An 18,388-nucleotide genomic window follows, 5' to 3' on the forward strand; every position below is an offset into this window, starting at 1 on the left:
ATTATTTAACAAAATAGAAACAGAAGGAGCATTGTAAAACTCATTCTATGAAGCTACAGTCACTTTTACCTAAAACACACAAAACCTCACAAAAGAAAGAGAATAACTACTAAGTTATTAAAAACAAGGACATCATGAGTTTTGCAGAAGGGAAGGAAGTAAAAAATATCCTGAATGAGGTAACCCAGACCCCAAAAGACATGCACACCATGTACTCATTTATAAGTGGATTTTAGCCATCAAATACAGGATAATCACCCTACAATCCATGCCCCTGAGGAACCCAAATAACATGGAGGACCCAAGGGAGGCTGGTTGAATCTTACTCAGAAGGGGAAATTGTTTGTGTATGTGTGTGTGTGTGTGTCTGTGTGTGCGTGTAGTGGATGGAGAAGTGGAGAAGATGGGGAGGAAAGAGGGACTAGAGGCAGGGATCAAGTGTAGGTAGAGAAGAAAAGAGAATGGAAATCAGCTGTGGCAGAGGCAAGCATTTCTGGACTTACCAGAGACCTAGGACTGGGGAGGACCCAGGGTGGATATGGGGTGACTCTAGCTGAAATTCCTAGCAGTGGGGAATATGAGCCAGCAATGTCCACTACCTATATCCAGGCAGGAATCCTAGTAATGGGAAAAGAACAGCAACCCAGCCACAAAATCTTTGACTTAAAATGTGTCCTGTCTTCAAAATGTTTAAGGACAAAGATAGAGCAGAGATAGAGGGAATGGCCAACTAATGAGTATCCCAAATTGAGACCCATTACATGAGCAAGAATCAGTCCCTGACAGTATTAATGATACTCTGCTAGGTTTGCAGACAGCATCCTATGATGACTATCCCTGAGAGAATACACTCAACAGCTGACTGAAACAGATACTGAGACCCACACTCAAACACTGGATGGAGCTCAACAAGTTTTGTGGAAATCATGGGAAGGATGGTGGGACCTGAAGAAGGTAGGAACTCCATAGGAAGACCAACAGAGTTGACTAACCAGGATCCTTAGAGGCTCCCAGAGATGGAACCACAAACCAAATAGCAAGCATGGACTGACCTTGACCCCTTTCACATATGTAGCAGATGTACAGCTTTGACATCATGGGTGTTCCCCAACAACTAGAGTGGGGGCTGTCACTATGTTGCCTGACTGGGCTGCCTTGTCCTGTCTCAGTGAGAAAGAATGTGCATAGTCCTGCCGTGACTGATGTGCTGGGGTTGGGTGGGGGAAATACCCAAGGGAGCTCCTCCTTTTCAGAGTAGAAAAGGAAGGGGAAGTGGGGGGAGGAGCTTCAAGGGAGGACTAGAGGAGATGGATGCTGATATTGAGATGTAAAGTGAATAAATTAATTAATCAAATAAAAATTCACAAATAAAAAAACTGATTGACACATTCAGAGACTTTCTTTCAAACCACAGGCCAAATAAAATGAAATAACACTGCTGGAAGACAAAGAGAAATAATTAAGTGATAGATTTTAAATATAGCTAAATATTACATTGGTAATGAAGAGAAATGGAAATGTAGTCAGAAAGCAGAGCCAGTTTCTAACTTCACTGAAAGTATTTAATGTTCTTCAAAAACAAAATTGGAACTAGGGCTGCAGTTCCATCTTACAGTATATGCTAGTGTGTGAGGCCCTGAGTTGGAGTACCAGCAGGAAGAGAAGGCACTGGCGCAATAAAGAAACAGAACAAGGAAATTATCCTAGAAGACAGGGATGGAATGTAAAATTAACTGGCAAAAATTCAGGCAATTGTTTTCAAACTATGAGTGGAAATAACTTTAATTTGGAAGAAGTACAGTTATTATATATCTCCTCTCTCTTTCCTCTCTGTCTCTCTGTCTCTCTCTCTCTCATATGCACACGCGCACACACACACACACACACACACACGCACACACACACACGCGCGCGCTATCTGGATAGGTGACACTGTGAGTCATTCAGTATGCTCTGCTACAGTTTTAAATGTTTTTATATGATTTGGAGACAACATACCATACATGTGAAACCCTTTCATCATCTAGGTGTGGTACCCATACCTGTAACTGCAGCCCTCAGGACAGTGAAGCACTGAAGCATTATCTGAGCACATTCACTGTGGAAAATAGAGACTGCTATGGGATTCATTCACAGAAGCAGATTTTAAAAAGATGGAAGCCTATTTCTTCATTGTACTTTACAATTTTATACATATGTCTACTTCAAATAAGAACAGGAACTTACTCAAATATCTGTACATGCAAAGAATATATATTCCCTCTTAATTGGCACTTCATCTTACTAATTCATTAGCTAACTAGCTAAAAGATTATCTCTATGGTTATTAATTCTTTTTTTTTGTCCTTAAATGAAATTTAGTAAAATCAAATCCTAGGATTTAGATTTATATGTTTCTCTGCAGTCTAGCTGGATTGATTGAATTACTACTATAGCTTTTGAGAGTCCTAGGCAAAGCACAACTACAAACCCAAAAGAACTTTGTTCACAGAAACCACATCAGGACTGAAGGGAATACTATACAGGTTTCATTTGTCCTCACAGTTTCTAGTTCCTTTGATGTTCCCATCGTGAATATATTTCCTGGTAGCTTCTCTTTCTGACCTCTGGCAAAGAACTTCTTGGATTCTCCTTTGTTAGGAATTGTCTTGTAAAGGATTCATAACTTCTCTGACATTTTGTGTATGCTTCATCTTCATAACAAATCTCTAATGGTGCTTTAGAATTAAAGGCTTCTGATTTCTAGCTGAGTCTGAAGTTATATTTTTTTAACTCATTAATTCACCTAGACATTGTTTTATGGTACAACACCAAAGATAATGATCCAATTTCATCTATCATCTGATGGCCGGCAACCAACGCGACATATCCCTTAAAGGCTCCTACTCACAGCAACTGCACACTAGGCCGATGCAGCAAAGGCTGACATCTGAGCTTTAGCTTTCTTCTCCCTATACTGCTGCAAATATTCTTCCTAACCTTGCCCTTTAAATTTCTATATATTTAGAATCTGCCCACCAGTTTCTAAGAAGACATCGGATAGAATGAGTACTGTAGTGAATCTGCACTCAAACAGGGCAACATGACTTGAGTTAGGACCCTATTGCTTTATTTCTTATTGTTTCTTAAAGCTATTGAGTAAAATGCTAATGTTTCCAACAGAAGGTTTATACACTCAACAAACAGAAGCCAGGGATAGGAAACTCCAGGCCTTGGGAAAAGTGCCCCCAAACATTGGAGGTGTTAGCCCTGGGTGAAGGCAGTGATTAGGGGAGATGGGGTTCAGAATCTCTCCCTGAACCCAGGGTAACTCTGAGAGTGGAGGGGAAACACACTCAATTCTTGGTGGATATGGGCTCAATACTCAGTCCTCCTCCAAGATGATGGTCCCATTTCCGAGAAAAAGTCTTTGGTCCAAGGAGCCACTGGTACCAAAATGGACTACCCAAAGAAGAGTAGACCTAGGGATGGGATGGGTATCCCATCCATTTATGGTCTGTCCCTACCCTCTATTGAGGCAAGACCTACTCTCCAAGACGGGGGCCCTGATGGACTGCAAATAATTGGACGAAAAGGAGAGCCCATACTCATTCTGGCTACCAGACTAGATGCTGAGTATAAGTATGTGAACCCACCTTTACTCAGAACCAGCAGCACTTCACTTGGTGGTTGGAAACATTCCCATCAGACTGCACAAAAGTGGCGGGGATGAGCAAAGCAAAATGTCATTCCTCTGCAGTGGTGGAACTCAAGGCACAGGTTACCCCAGTGTCTCTCAAACAATGCCCTGTGTCTCGAGAGACACGAGAAGGAATCAAGCCACACATTTCTAGGCTCCTCCAGCTTGGTGTTGCTGTTCAGCCTGCCAGTTAAGCTGGGCACTAATGATTACTGCCTGGTCGAGGACTTCTGAGAGGTAAACCGCTGAGTGGCTGACATCCACCCTACTGTCCTTAACCCCTACATTCTGTTGAGTTCTTTGCCACCTTCCAGAATTTGGTACACAGTCTTAGACTTGAAAGATGCTTTCTTTTACCTGCTCTTGGCACCCCTAAGTCAAAAATACATCACCTTGGAATGGAAAGAACTCTCCGACTGACCCCAGCCAAGGCTGTATCTTCCTTCCCACTGAGCCTCAGCACACATACCCCTCACACACACACACACACACACACACACACACACACACACACACACAAAACCCTACCAAAGTGACTTGGCAAGTACTCTCAGCCACAGGGGATATAGCTTGGTCCACTATAGAGGAACACTTGCCTTATACCTGGTGTCTGGACCCTGTCTTTGATCTCTGAAAGTTAGTGGAGGGCCTTGACTCCTGGGATATCCCCACCCTAGAGACACAGGGGAAGGAATTACCCAAAAGGAGAGGACGAGGTACTTGAGTATCTAAACTGTGTCCCAGAAGCAACCTTGGAGGGTGAAGCTTAGGATATGGACACCCAAAGTTGAGGAGTGCCCTGTGAGAAACCTCCATATATGTATACCCCTGAGCCAGCAGCACGGCCATCAGTTGTGTGTGGGGCAACCACTTCTTCTATGCTACCTGGAAGTATAAAACATCAGGAAAAACATACAGGAGACCATTTTGAGGGTAGTTAAGGATTCAATGGCCAAGGTAAGAGAAGGGCTAGGCAATCGAAAGAGAGAAAAAGAGTCAGGGCTGGTTCTAGTCTTTGTTTAACTCCTCCCCTTATTTAACCATCCTCATATCGACCTTGTTAGGACCCCTAATTGTTCTCCTGCTCTCGTTGACCTTTGGACCCTGCATATTGAACAAGCTTAGGGCCTTCATGAAAGAGAGAATAGGAGCAGTAGAGCTGATGGCCCTGGGTCAACATGAGACCCTGAGGACAGAACCTGAAGAATATGAGTTGGTTACTCAAGACCCCTGAGCATAGCTCCAGATTTGGAGCTTGTACTAAAAAAAGGGGGGGGGGATGAAGGGCCCTACGGGCTTTTGTCAGCCTTATACCCACCTACCTCGGGTCAAGGATAGGCAAGTTCCATTCTCGACCCACAGGAATATTCTTGAGTAAAAATTCTCAGAATGTACTGACTGATAGTTACCTGATTCTCTGGAAAGTCCCAGGTAAAGTTCAAATATGTGTCATGATCTGCCAATGCTTACTCAACAATAGATTTAAAGGTCAATATGCTTAGCCAATAAGTTTGAACTGTAACCTTGCTGATGTAACCTGTGCCCCTAAAATTATAAAAACTGATTGTAATAGCCATTCAGAGGTCACCTTCTAGTCTCTCGCCTTGAGGGACTAATTGAAGGTCAACCCCGGAAAATAAACCTCTTGCTTTTGCATTGGGAAAAAAAAAGTTATCAGCATCTGAAATTGAGTTGGCATAGATGCAAATTATTTCTTAATTCCCCAAATCCTCCTTATTCTCTTTCCAACAATTAAACCTCTACCTAAATGCACACATGCATGTTTGTGTGTGTAGCTATGTTATATTAAACATACTAAAATATTTTTAAATTATAAGTCATCAAAAGTCAACGTAAGTGACCAGTTAAACATTTTAACATCAGAGTACAACATACAGGCACAATACACTATAACACACTAAGTTCACTCTATTTTTATTTTATTTATTTATTTTTATTTTCTTATCTATTTTATTTATGTTATTTTAGAATGCTTTAAAAAAGTAAAATCTATAGAAAATTGGTTTGTTAGGTTTTGGAAACAAGTTGGATAGTGCTTAGACTGCTCTCACCATCTGCACATAGCCAAGGACCTGTACTGAGCTGCTTCTGTGTCTCAAATGCTGGGGTTCTAGGACAGACTACCACAGCTGAGGAGCAAAGGCAGCTAGAGTGCATTTTAATTTAAAAAAATGCTTATGATTTTTACTGTCAGCTACCCATAAGTAAAAACATTAACAGTGATTTCCATTTTGGGCCATTAAGGTAACTCAGTGGATAAGAGCATGTTGTCACCAAGCTGGACAAACTGGTTACTGAGCCATGGATGCAGGTGGACTCTGCTTTTCTTGAGTTGTACCTGTAACCTTTACATACACCACATGGCACACGCACACCTATGAACTCAAAATAAAAGTAAATCAAAATTTAAAAATAGATCTATTTAAGTTTTATAAAGTCATATAAAACAGTATATATTAAATATGCTTTATTGATGAAATAATACTATACTAATAATTTAAACACATTGAAATATAAATTTGTTTTGAAAAAAAGTTTTAATATCAAAATAACAAATGCAGAAGCATGAAAATACTGAAAATTTCCCATAGGCAGTAAGGAAAGATTCTTTCAAGTTAGTTAGAAATTACTATATACACAATAGCCAAACAAAACACAAACCAACAAAGCAAACCACACTGCACACATGAATACATGCATTCAACAACACACATGCTGTTTACCTGAATTATATGAACATAAGGCTTTATCTGTAAAACAATGTGGAATTAATGTCAAAAATACAACTGAAAATTGTTACTGGCAGAAGAACTGTGGAAATCTTATATTATACTACAGATAATAAAATTCAATGTGTTAAAAAGAAAAAAAAGTAAAAATGCCACTCTAATTCAGAATAAGATAGAAATGAACTATATGTGAATACAAATTAAAATTAAGTTAATAGAAAATCTAAATAATTGAAAGAATTATAAGCTAAGAGCAGAAATTAAGGAAGATATACAAAATCAAAATTTATTTATAGCCTGTGCCATAGCACTTCTGTCAGGAACAAGGACACAATGCATAATCTGAAGTCCAAGTGGTAATTACTAGACAGATAGCACTAAACAACTAAGGAGCTGAAAATACATGAACCATTGGAAAGCATCACTCATTTTGGAACTCTGAATTTCAAAGACAGACAGTTTAAAGTTGATTTCCTTTTAAGAATGTTGAAAAGCAAACATTCAAAATTTGAAGGATACAGTTACTTAAACATTTTAATACCATTTAAAAATGTATGAAAATCATCAAAAAGTAAAAGGATATATTTTGTTTCTTCTTTTTGTAAATATAATTGATATGTCTACTGGAGTAAATATAATTTACTGTAGTAACAAGTTATTAAGTAGGTTTATTTTTTAACATTGAATAAAAGTTTCAGAAGTGTAATGATAATTCTAAACTAAAGTTTCCAAATGTGCAAACAGTACATTTGCTAACTTTTCATAAGACTGATCTGTTCTGCCAGAAGCATACATAGGAAACCAACTACACAAAGTATTTTGAAGGAACAAAACAGAACTTTGTCTCTGGCCACAGACGTGAAGCACAAGGGGAACAGTATAAGTACAAGGAACCATTGCCCAAGAGAGTAATATGTAACTACACACCAAGGAACAAAAACTGGCAGACCAACAGTTTTATAAACATTGAAACATTTAGAAGGTCGTATTTTAATTAACTAAGACAGAACTGAATGCAAGAGGTTCAGTTAGGATTAAAACAACTAACAACAATGAAATCAGCACAAATTGTAAATATTTAGCTTCACCAGGACAGTCACTTATCTTATGAGATTTCAAACTTACCTCCCAACAATTTTGTTTAAAATAAATGTAATAGTCACCTATATAATTTTTAAATCTAATAATTCTCATATTGTATTTTGTATTCTCACATATTGACTATCTACCTTTCTCTTGTCTATTTAGTAAAACTATAGTGTTTTTGTTTGGGGCTAACTAAAATGTTTACTGTAGTTCCTATCTTTGATATCTCTAAAGTACTCTTCAAAGCTCATATGACCTATATATACCACTCCATTCTACAGGTTTTACACACACACACCACACACACACGCGCACACACACACACACACACAGAGAGAGAGAAATACAGACAGATAGACACACAGAGAGAACGAGATTAATTATGGTACTGCCATGGTACTTGTTTTTCCTATCCATGCATTTTTTCCTTCAATATTTTAAAAAGATACTAAAACTACAGTAGTTTTTCTCTAAATTAAGATTATGTGCTTCAGGATTGAAATCAGAGTGACATTTTCCTAACTCTAGTTATATTAATATGATAATGGAGCACTCAAAGGAGGGGTGAGGTTACACTGGAGAAAGTGGTTGCTCTGGAGGGCCTCAGAGCACACTGAGGGTCAGAACCCCCTATCATCAGTAAGGACCATGATTAAAGATGCTTTGTGACTAACAAAGTCTCAGTCTCTGGAAAGTTCTAGAGTATATCAATATTTTAATGTCAGAAAGAAGTAACTGCAACCTGCAGCCACCACACAGGGATGAAGCACCAGGGCAGCCAGTATCAGGAGAGACCGCCATGCTCAGAGCTGCCTTCAGACAACCTCTGTAACTTGGGACACTTCAGTGAAGATCAATGTAGATAAAAATCTAAGGGGTATTTCTGAGTGCCATTCTTTCTTTGTCTTCCTTAAGCCTCTATTAAGAGGACGTATGAGGTCTCTCAGCATCACTTATAATTTTTAAACAGAATGTACTCTGTTCACGTTAGTGAAAGAGTTATACCTTTCCCTAAATAGTGTGTCTTGGGTCAGTCATCAAGCCCCACAAGCTTGAGATGTTCATGTGCTTAAAGTGAGGAAGATTTCAAATAAAGTTACATGGCAAAATATGACAAATGAAAAGCAAAAGGCAGACAGAATATATTAACTAAAATCTATAAGAAATTCAAATATAAACACACAAATTACCAGCATTCTGTCAGAAAGGACTTAAGGAAAAGGACTACAAAGCTTGGGCTGGGTGTAAACATGGGAGGGTTGAGGAGTTTGAGGACTGGGAACCCTGAAGCATATTCACCCCTGCAAAGAACAACTGAAGCAGGCAGAGAAGAGAGCAGGTCTATAAAGAAGGGCATGCAGGCCAGCAGCAGCAGCCTGTACACTTAACTTATGTGACTCAGTACACAGAGGGCCACACTGATAATTTTCATGTAGTAAACGACTGTCCTACTCCACAATTTAAGAAGAATGTACTAAGTAGATTATGGTAGCCAGAAGAATAGACAATTTCATTGTAATAATGTAATTATTCCAAAAAAGTAGGTTGCAATAACACTTACAAATAGGAATACATGAGTATTTATGGTCTCAGGAGGTTAAAAAGGAACTATAAAAATTATTTTAAATTAATTTAAACTGAGTATCTGATATTGTGCTTAGTGGAAATAAAATTCTAGTTATTAAAGACAATTATTTTTTAAAAGAGAGAAGATAGGCTTTTCTGTGACTTCCAGAGGACCAATCCTAATTGTATATGTATCCAGCACTTTCAGATTTCTAATTTAATCCAAATCAGCAGAAAGGAGGTGATCTATCTGGAAAATAGTTGTGACTGTCAGGCATACTTCTCACAAGCAACAAGTAACAACGTGGTTTGTTGCTTATAACTGAACACTTATGAAATCTTACCAATACCAGCCAACTTACACCTGACAGAAATGTTAGTAAAGCATTTTACTGTGACCACATGAAGATAACACAGCTCACAGGTGACAGTGAGGACATCAAGCCTTCTTCTCAGGGCTCTACCACTTATTTGTGAGAAAAGCACAACTAACAGGTGAAGGAGAAGCCAGGGGTAGCATTTTTCAATCTGCAAGAACACTATGAAACTGTACAAAGTTAATGTAGAGTGACCTGATACAGTTGCTACTAATTAACACAAGAACAAATCTACCGGTTTGTATTTGAAGCTGATAGATTGAGTATGTCTACATGTGTGTGTGCATGCACACGTGGATGTAAGTGTTAAATGTTTATATGCACATACACATACGTATGCACATAGGCAATGTGCGCATGTGTGGAGGTCAGAAGTCAACTGGATACCACTGTCTATGTACACTCTTCTGAGACAGTTTCTCCCTGGATCTGTGCTCTCCAGAAGGGCTGGGGCGTCTCTTCAGTGAACCTCGGGGATCTGCCTTGTTGACTTTCACAGAGCTGGGACTGTGTGCCAGCTGCTCATGTGGTTGCTGGGAATTTCAAATCAGGTCCTCTGGTTGCAGAGCACGTTACCCAGCCAGCTCCCAGCCACTAACTAGAAGATGAGGTAGTGTGCTCTAAGTCCCCCCACATTTTTATGTAACTACAGCTACCCAAGCTTTAGTATATTAGCTATCTCATTCCTACAGTCAATACTGGACCTCCAAATACTAATAATACTAATATTGTACCTCTAAATACTAATACCTCCAAAAAGTTGTATATATTTGATGTTATATAATATGCAAATGGAATGATTTTAATATTGTGCACATGAATACTTATAACCTGATGTTACTGTTTTAAATTATTAAAAACCACAATAGTAGTCATAAAAACACAAACAAACGCTCATTAGCAATTATAATGCTGTTTTCACTGTCAGATGTACAATCACTATTAGACAAAAAATTCAATGAAAGTATGACAAAGTTTGCAAAACTTACTTTGCAGCCTGCGTGTTGGGCTCTCTCCATGGAGCTGCCTCCGGGGCAGATATGGGGAAGGGCGAGGGAGTGGCAATGAGGAGACATCATGGGTCTGCAGCTTATACCAGTGTGGCTCATCATCTAGCAGAGCTGTTTCCAATTCAATTAAAATCTACAAAGCAAAGACACAAAGGCCTGTCATACCAATAAAAATACAATCTCTTCAATAGCCTTATAACTTTTATATCATCTCAGCAATTCTGTTACAACAAAGCAATATATTTAATGTCATCAAATTGTCAGCAATGTTTTGACGGTAATTAAATGAGAAACAATTTTTCTAATATTTTAGTGATTTTATACTTTAAATAGCTACATTTATTATATAGACCTTGACCATCCAACTAAGACAGTATTAAATTTACAATATTTTATACAAAATGAATAGCAATTTTATTTTTAAGCTGACCATGATAATTGATTTTATCTTTTATTTTCAAACTCAAAAAAGCATTTTAATTTACAGTTCCTAGCATAATAGTAATTTTATAATAACATAAAGGACAAGAAAAATTAATTATTAACAACCATCCATACCACATTATTTATTTCTATTATGAATAAAAAATGATTATCTTTGTCATATAAAAAGGATTCTAAAGCTAAAAATAGGCCAAAAAATGACTTAAGGTCAAATAAGCTTGTTGGTAACAGAGATAAAATGAAGTTTTCTTCCCTAAAATGTTACGTGCACTGAGCCATACCACTCACAGTTCAAAACGAGAACAGCACATCACTGGCTCCAGATACGTTAGTTAATAATGGATAGAAAGGCAAGAACTGGTGTGTTGTGTGTACTATAGCATCCTATATATGATTTTTAATTATAGGAGAAATCAGTTTATAGAAATGATTTTCTGTTTTCCTTGAGATTGTTCTGCAAGCATGACAGAGCTTGTGCAGATCTACCATGGGAAAATAAAATGGTAAGTCACTCTGTTATTTAGCTACAAGTAAACAGGCAAATGCTGTTATTTTGCTAGGTCTAAATGTTTCTTATACATTTTCAATATTAGAGGCACTATGATGCCGTGTTAACACATTCTATACTCATTTAATCCTTTGATTAAAGGATTGAGCTGCACATTATAATTATTTACACTTGGCTAAAGAGGGAAACTGATGCAGGACAGATGACCTTGCTGGACACAGAGCTAGAAAGTGATAGTACCAGAAAGCTTCATTCCCTCCCTGCCAACTTGAGGGAGCTGTCCCAAACTCACCAACCTTGATGCCCTGGTTTTCTTTCTGCAGAAATCTCAGTCTTTTTGACTATGTAGAATGCTAATCTTGTGAATATTGTGAATTCTTTTTTTTTTTTTTTTTTTTTTTTTGGTTTCTCGAGACAGGGTTTCTCTGTGTAGCCCTGGCTGTTCTGGAACTCACTTTGTAGACCAGGCTGGCCTAGAACTCAGAAATCCGCCTGCCTCTGCCTCCAGAGTGCTGGGATTAAAGGCGTGCGCCACCACTGCCCAGCTGTGAATGCTTCTTTTGACCACTTCAGTGCAGCACAGCAATTATTTATTCCTACTACATTCTCATCATAACAATATCTAATCCACAGTAAGTTACAAATTCTTGAGGTAAACCCATAGAAAAAAATGACCAATACATTATATGGCTTACAGAATAATCAAGGAATAAAATAACAAAAGCTGCAAACACTGTACAAGCAACAGTGTATGTATCAAGTGCAAATCAACCTTTACCGGCACACCCTGAGGTTTCTTCCCCAGCCCTTTATCATCATGGAGTTTTGTTTGCTTTGGTACAAGTTTTGGGTTTTGAGACTGAGCCGCCCCACGTTACCCTCACTGTACTTGAATTCTTGAATCAAACGATCAGCTTCCCTAGGAGCTGAGAGTATAGGCATAGATTACTGCTTACACACCCAGCTTTGCTAAGGATCTCTACAAATATTGTTTTCTTTAATATCACTCAGTTTTATCTTTAAGCAGTGAATTTGTTCTGCTAAATTAAGACATTTAAAATTGTGACACTACTGATAACAATTATTTACACAACAGAAAGGTCGGAGAAGCTTCAACTTTAACGACTTCCAGGTACCTCTCCTAAGAATTCACTCTCTTCTTCTCGAACTCTAGCTTGATCCCAAAGGGTAATTTCGAGCATCCGTTCCCGGAATTCTCTTCGGTGGACAGGAGAATAAATGAAAGTCTGGTTCCATTTGGGTTCCAAAGTTTTCTTGACTGTTTTTGTTCTTCTCTTATTTTTATCACTATTTTAATAAAATGAAAATATGCAAACTTAAATACAAGGTTTTTTGCTCTATATTTTAGAAATTTAAAATTTCTCAGGGAAAAAGTCAAGTAAGGTTTATATTCCCAGCTACATTAAGGCATATCATGCTGTGACTTAATCAGAGTATTAGCTCAAATAAACCTCTTCACTTAATCTGCAGAAAGCTAATTGTAAAAAGAAAATACATAAATTGCAATGTTTACTTTATGAAAGTAGCTAACAAGCAACTGTAATATATATTTTAAGAATTTTGTCTCAAATAAGAAATACTATTTGCTTTTTGAGAAAAAAGAAAAAGAAAAAAAGAACAGGAAAGGAAAGGAAAGACCAACCCCTGCTTTTAAAGACACAGAATACTGCTTCTTTGTAAGGTCCTCAAAATCATGTTTGATGGAAATAGAGGATAATTGACAGATGGGACTTACAGCTAGGAGACTTTCATACTTACTTTGATGGACTATCTCTGGGTAGGAAGTATTTTAACTGAATGCATATCATTTATATGTACCTCATATTTATAAATTACATATGTGCCTTATAATACAATGCCATTGAGTATGTTAAAATATATTTTAACATATAGTTTAACATTAAGATACATTTTAAAATAGAAGATTAAAGATGAGAAGTGGAGGATTGACTCTAATTAGAACTGGAATCTGAAGGACGCTGGAAGAATAAGTCATTAGCTTAACTGAAGACATGAAAGGCAAAGCTCAACCATTAAGAAGGAATTCCTACAGTGAGCAGAGGCAGGACTGCTTCCTCGAGTCCCTACAAACACAAGTGCTTTGAAAGCTCCACCACCATCTCCCCAGAAGAACTATGAGAAAAACCTCATTGTCAACGAGTGCAAAGAAATGGGTTTTTCTTTTCTTAAATATGTAACTGAAACCATCAAATTGCAACCATGGTATTTACTAATTGTATTTAAAAACATACTAATTTATGCAGGTATATTTTAAATAGGTTACTAAAAATAAAATAAATCCATACTCTGCAGGCAATGCAGTAAACATTTGTTCAATGAAATTTAAATGAGCTTAATCTCACTTTAGCACTTTGAATTTCTGTTTAACTTAGTATCGAAAGATGGCCTAGTTGGCCATCACTGGAAAGAGAGGCCCATTGGACTTGCAAACTTTATATGCCCCAATACAGGGGAATGCCAGGGCCAAAAGAATGGGAATGGGTGGGTAGGGAAGTGGGGGGGGGGAATGGGGGACTTTTGGGATAGCATTGGAAATGTAATTGAGGAAAATATGTAATAAAAAAATATTAAAAATTTTAAAAAAACCAATAATCAAAAAACTTGACAACTGTTTTCAAAATTTAAAAAGGAATGAAATATTATTTGCGGTCAAAACGAATTTTTTTTCAAAATATTACCTTTACATAACATGATATAGAAAATGTGTTTTGACTACAATGATTGGAGCAGATATATCTTCTATACCTCACTGAAGCTCCAAGAAGTCTTATTAATTAAATATAAACTGTTATTTCATCTATTCAATAATATTTTCCTAAAAAATTATCAGGAAAAATTAAATTAATAGTTAATGTTTATTATCTTATTCATGTGTAAAAAACTCGGTCGAAAGAATAGAGAAGAGTAAGATGATAATGTAATTTTCTCAGAATTGCAAAAAAAAAAAAAAAACCCTATTAAAGGTTAAACTATAGCACAGCCTTGAAAAGTACAACTTGAAAAGTATTTAACTGTTCTCAAATATTTGGTATCTGACAAATACCTCAGCTGAAAGGTGACCTGAGTAAAAGGTTCTAATAGCTCACACTCTTTGAGGTTAAAAATAAAGTTAAACACTGTACCTGGAATATAGAAAACAAGGTAAAGAGAAATGCCTTTCATTTAACCTCAAAAAAGAAGAAAAACTAAGCAAAGTAATATAAAATTAAATAACAAAACCTAATCAAGAAAAAAATCAGTAAACTTTCAGTCTCTTAAAAATAAAATGTGGGTGCTGGAGAGATGGCTCAGTGGTTAAGAGCACTGACTGCTCTTCCAGAGGTCCTGAGTTCAATTCCTAGCAACCACATGGTGGCTCACAACCATCTGTAATGGGATCTGATGCCCTCTTCTGGTGTGTCTGAAGACAGCTATATAAAATAAATAAATAAAAAATAAAATAAAATAAAATAAATGTGGGAAGATACCATGGCTTGGTTGGCTATAGCACATGCTTTCCTCCATAACTGACACCTAAAATTAACGCCCTAAACCACATAGAGGAGGCAGAGAACTAACTCTCAAAACTTGTTTTGACTTTCCTGTGAGTGCTATGGCAAGGACACAAACCATACATATATACATATATACATATATACATATATACATATATACATACATACATACATACATACATACATACAGAGAGAGAGAGAAGAAGAAGAAGAAGTATACTTTAAAAATAAAAACATTATATATATATATATATATATATATATAATATTTACCATTTCAATTGTTGACATGCAAGTAACTCGAAAACAAAGGCATAGTAAAAAGGCAAAACTTGATGTGGTTTATGTCAGTTCATCCCCCAGGGTTGGAACAGCAATAAAACTCTCTGTACTAAGGACTCAAATAATGTAAGTGCCAGGGTACTATGATAATTTGGCTGTAATAGCTATCATTCAGCCAAAATTTAGGTTCTATCTGGCCATTCCAATTATGGATAATTTTTTCTTTCTTATATTTCAAAATGTATCTCTCAACAAAAAAGACTACATAGTCAGAGTCTTTTCAAGTTAACTTCATAACAAAATTATATAGTGAGGGACTTCTGATAACTAAGCACTGTGCCATGAATGCACTCTGGGGCATTGGCTTACTGTCTGTAGTTTAAAATGTATCAGGTAAAATACAATCTTGAATGCTCTGCTTCCTTTGTCTCTGCTAGATTGCTCAGATGATAGGCAAACTTTATAACTCTTGACTTTAGGGCAGGGAACTCAAATTTTTTAGCCTTCCCACCTTGTAAAACTGTCATGTAAATGTTCTAACTGCTACACGAATTGATCTCTGTTTACTCACATGTCCAGCTTCATTCCAGGAATTCATGGCCTGGAGCAATGATTCTTTTCTGTTGGGAGTAATGGTCCCCTTTCAGGCTCCTTCCAAGGAGCCAGTTCTTTTCAGATTACCCAATTAAATAAGACAGTGAGATCCCACCCAGCCAATGGGGAAAGATGTGGTCACTACAAAAATTGGATTAAAACCCAAGTTTACTTCTTGTCTCAGTATGTCCCCTCTTCAGAGTTCTTTTGATCAAGAGTTAAATAAATCTGCCTTTTCAAAACACTAAAATTGGAGCAGTGGTCTCTTTTCTTTTCTTTTCTTTTCTTTTTTTTTTTTTTGTGATTCTGAACTAACAAGTATACATACAACTCAATTTTGAGGAATTTTCTGCTTAAAATAATTATGAAACAAAGGTGTGTAAACAAACTGAAGATGTGTGCAGAGCAACCCCTGACCCTAGAAAAATGACTGAGAAGTGATAAACAAAGCCCAGGAAAGCAGAGACAGATAAATGGGAGGTACCGACCCCTCCTCCATTTTCACCATGCTTGCTGGCATCCCTTTATTCTGATATGCCTGAAATTAAGATTGATTACAATACTTCTGTGGAAATATTTCTCCAGTCCTAAAGACATTTAAAATCTGTGTAGAACAAAATAATTCATGACAAAAATCAAAATACAGTCCTTAAAGGAGATCACTTTGGGCCCAGTGGTAGTTGGACAATATAGGTGATTAAAAAAAAACATATCTGTTAATTTTATGTAATGTAGTTATAACAAAACAAACAAACCTCAAAATCAATATGGTCAAGAGGTAAAAAGTGAAGAATAACATGAAAAAATTTACGTTCTGTTCCAGTTTTGTTTATTAAACAATCTACCTAAAATTTTTATTTAAAAATAAATTTCAATAATTTTGGCATATAAAATATATTATTTAAGAAATACAATATGCAGGTGTTTAAACCAAATAGTTAAATAAAATCATATATAGTAAATGCAAACTTTGAAACTAACCTCAGATACATACTGTTATTTGTGATACATTGGAATGATTATATCTATCAATTTCACAAGTATATCATTGCTGGCATAAAACAGTGAATGATACAAACCAAAAGAGTCTTTGCTTTCGCATTTATTTTAAAGAGCACATATATATTAGTGTGAAATCCCTACCTTCTATCTGGAAGGAAGTAAATTTTAACATAAGGATTCCTTGGCCTCCCATCTTCCCTGGAAGGGAGATCCTTTGCTCCCAAAATTGTAACTATCAACTGGTGACCAACCTTGTCAAACCATAGTTTTATCTGAAAAGCAAAAACATTAATTTATCAGCTCAAAATTTACTATCAAAACATGCTTGCATTTCCAATCTTTATACCATCCTCTAAAATTAATATTAAGAGAAAGAACATTTTTCCCAGTACACTGTGATTTGTTAAACTAAAAGGATATACTATAATAACTTCAATGAATAAATTGATCGATTCTAATGTCTTGGTTTCATTGATAAATCACTTGGGTTTTTATTATGCTTATGTGATAAGTTATTAATGAACATATAATAATTATACTATTATATTTCATAATTTGCACATAATGATTTCTCCACATCCATTTTCATTTAGAAATCCCTACATTTTTTTTTGTTCACCTTTGCATTGAAAATACATGTTCTAATTGCAGTGTGTTAAAAGTGACAAGCAATGGTATTCAGAGGGAATCTTCAAGCACATGTTTGTGTCTCTATAGTAAGACAGATGTCAGACGATATACGAAGGCTTATTAGAAGCTTTAATAGGTTCCCTTAGTTTGTATTTAAAACTATAATAAATTCACCTTTAAAATTTTTTTAGAGGCATGGTTCCTTCTTCAGTGAAGAAACACTTGGCATCCTTAAAATAATAAACTTTTACTTTATAATTTTAAATTAAAAATGTGTGTAATGTTGCTATATCATAGTCAGGGATTAGCACTTTACACCCTCCTACTCCTAAATTCTTTTAAAAGTTATCACCCCCTGCAACTTCAGACCTTCCCCCTTAGCTCAATGAGTATCCTCTCTATCAGGATCTAGAAAAGATCCATGCATTACCTAACATTTAGTATCATCTTGCCTTGTTGGGGCTAAAAGAAATGAAGCCTCTTACAAGAATAAGAATAAGCGATATCCAAACTATAAAAGTAATTATTACTAGTTTTCATGTTTCTTCGGTTCGAATTTTAAAATGGTTTTATCCTACTATATAACTAGTATTTTCTAATAGCTAAGAAGTTCAAAATTAGACTTCAATGAGATTTTCTAAAGCTGTGTTTAATAAATATCCGACAGTCTGCTATTATTTGGCTTATTATAAAGTTATAAATTTATAGGCTAGCTTTTTACCTATGAATTAAACAGATTTTTTTTAGAATTTTAAGAATCAGAACTTTAATCCAAAGGATCAAGGGCCATGCCCCATCCCAAAGAAAAAGATGTCTCATGGCTAAACATAGTGATTCATACTTGAAACACCAGCACTGGGAAGAGCAAAGGAAGAGAAATGTGACCAAGCTACAGACCTAGGGTAATCTGGGTTAATAATGAAA

At 36.4% G+C, this 18,388-nt stretch overlaps 1 protein-coding gene across 49 annotated transcripts in view; it reads right to left on the reverse strand.

The window, feature by feature from the left end:
* The window catches only part of Rims2 (regulating synaptic membrane exocytosis 2), a 522,550-nt gene that overhangs the window by 196,112 nt on the left and 308,050 nt on the right, over nucleotides 1-18,388 (reverse strand). For 29 of the 49 annotated variants that reach the window (XM_085831890.1, XM_085831897.1, XM_085831895.1 and 26 more), the window contains 3 exons: nucleotides 16,976-17,106; nucleotides 12,557-12,728; nucleotides 10,448-10,601 (listed from right to left, as the gene is read on the reverse strand). In XM_085831890.1, the coding sequence (XP_085688016.1) occupies nucleotides 10,448-10,601; nucleotides 12,557-12,728; nucleotides 16,976-17,106 (457 nt within the window). Of the gene's footprint in view, nucleotides 1-6,423; nucleotides 6,451-10,447; nucleotides 10,602-12,556; nucleotides 12,729-16,975; nucleotides 17,107-18,388 lie in introns of all 49 variants that reach the window. The other 20 variants (XM_085831887.1, XM_085831856.1, XM_085831876.1 and 17 more) reach the window with 1 other exon arrangement.

This window comes from Mus caroli, unplaced genomic scaffold (assembly GCF_978045245.1).
Source record: "Mus caroli unplaced genomic scaffold, Mus_caroli_1 scaffold_16, whole genome shotgun sequence".
Lineage (NCBI taxonomy): Eukaryota > Metazoa > Chordata > Mammalia > Rodentia > Muridae > Mus > Mus caroli.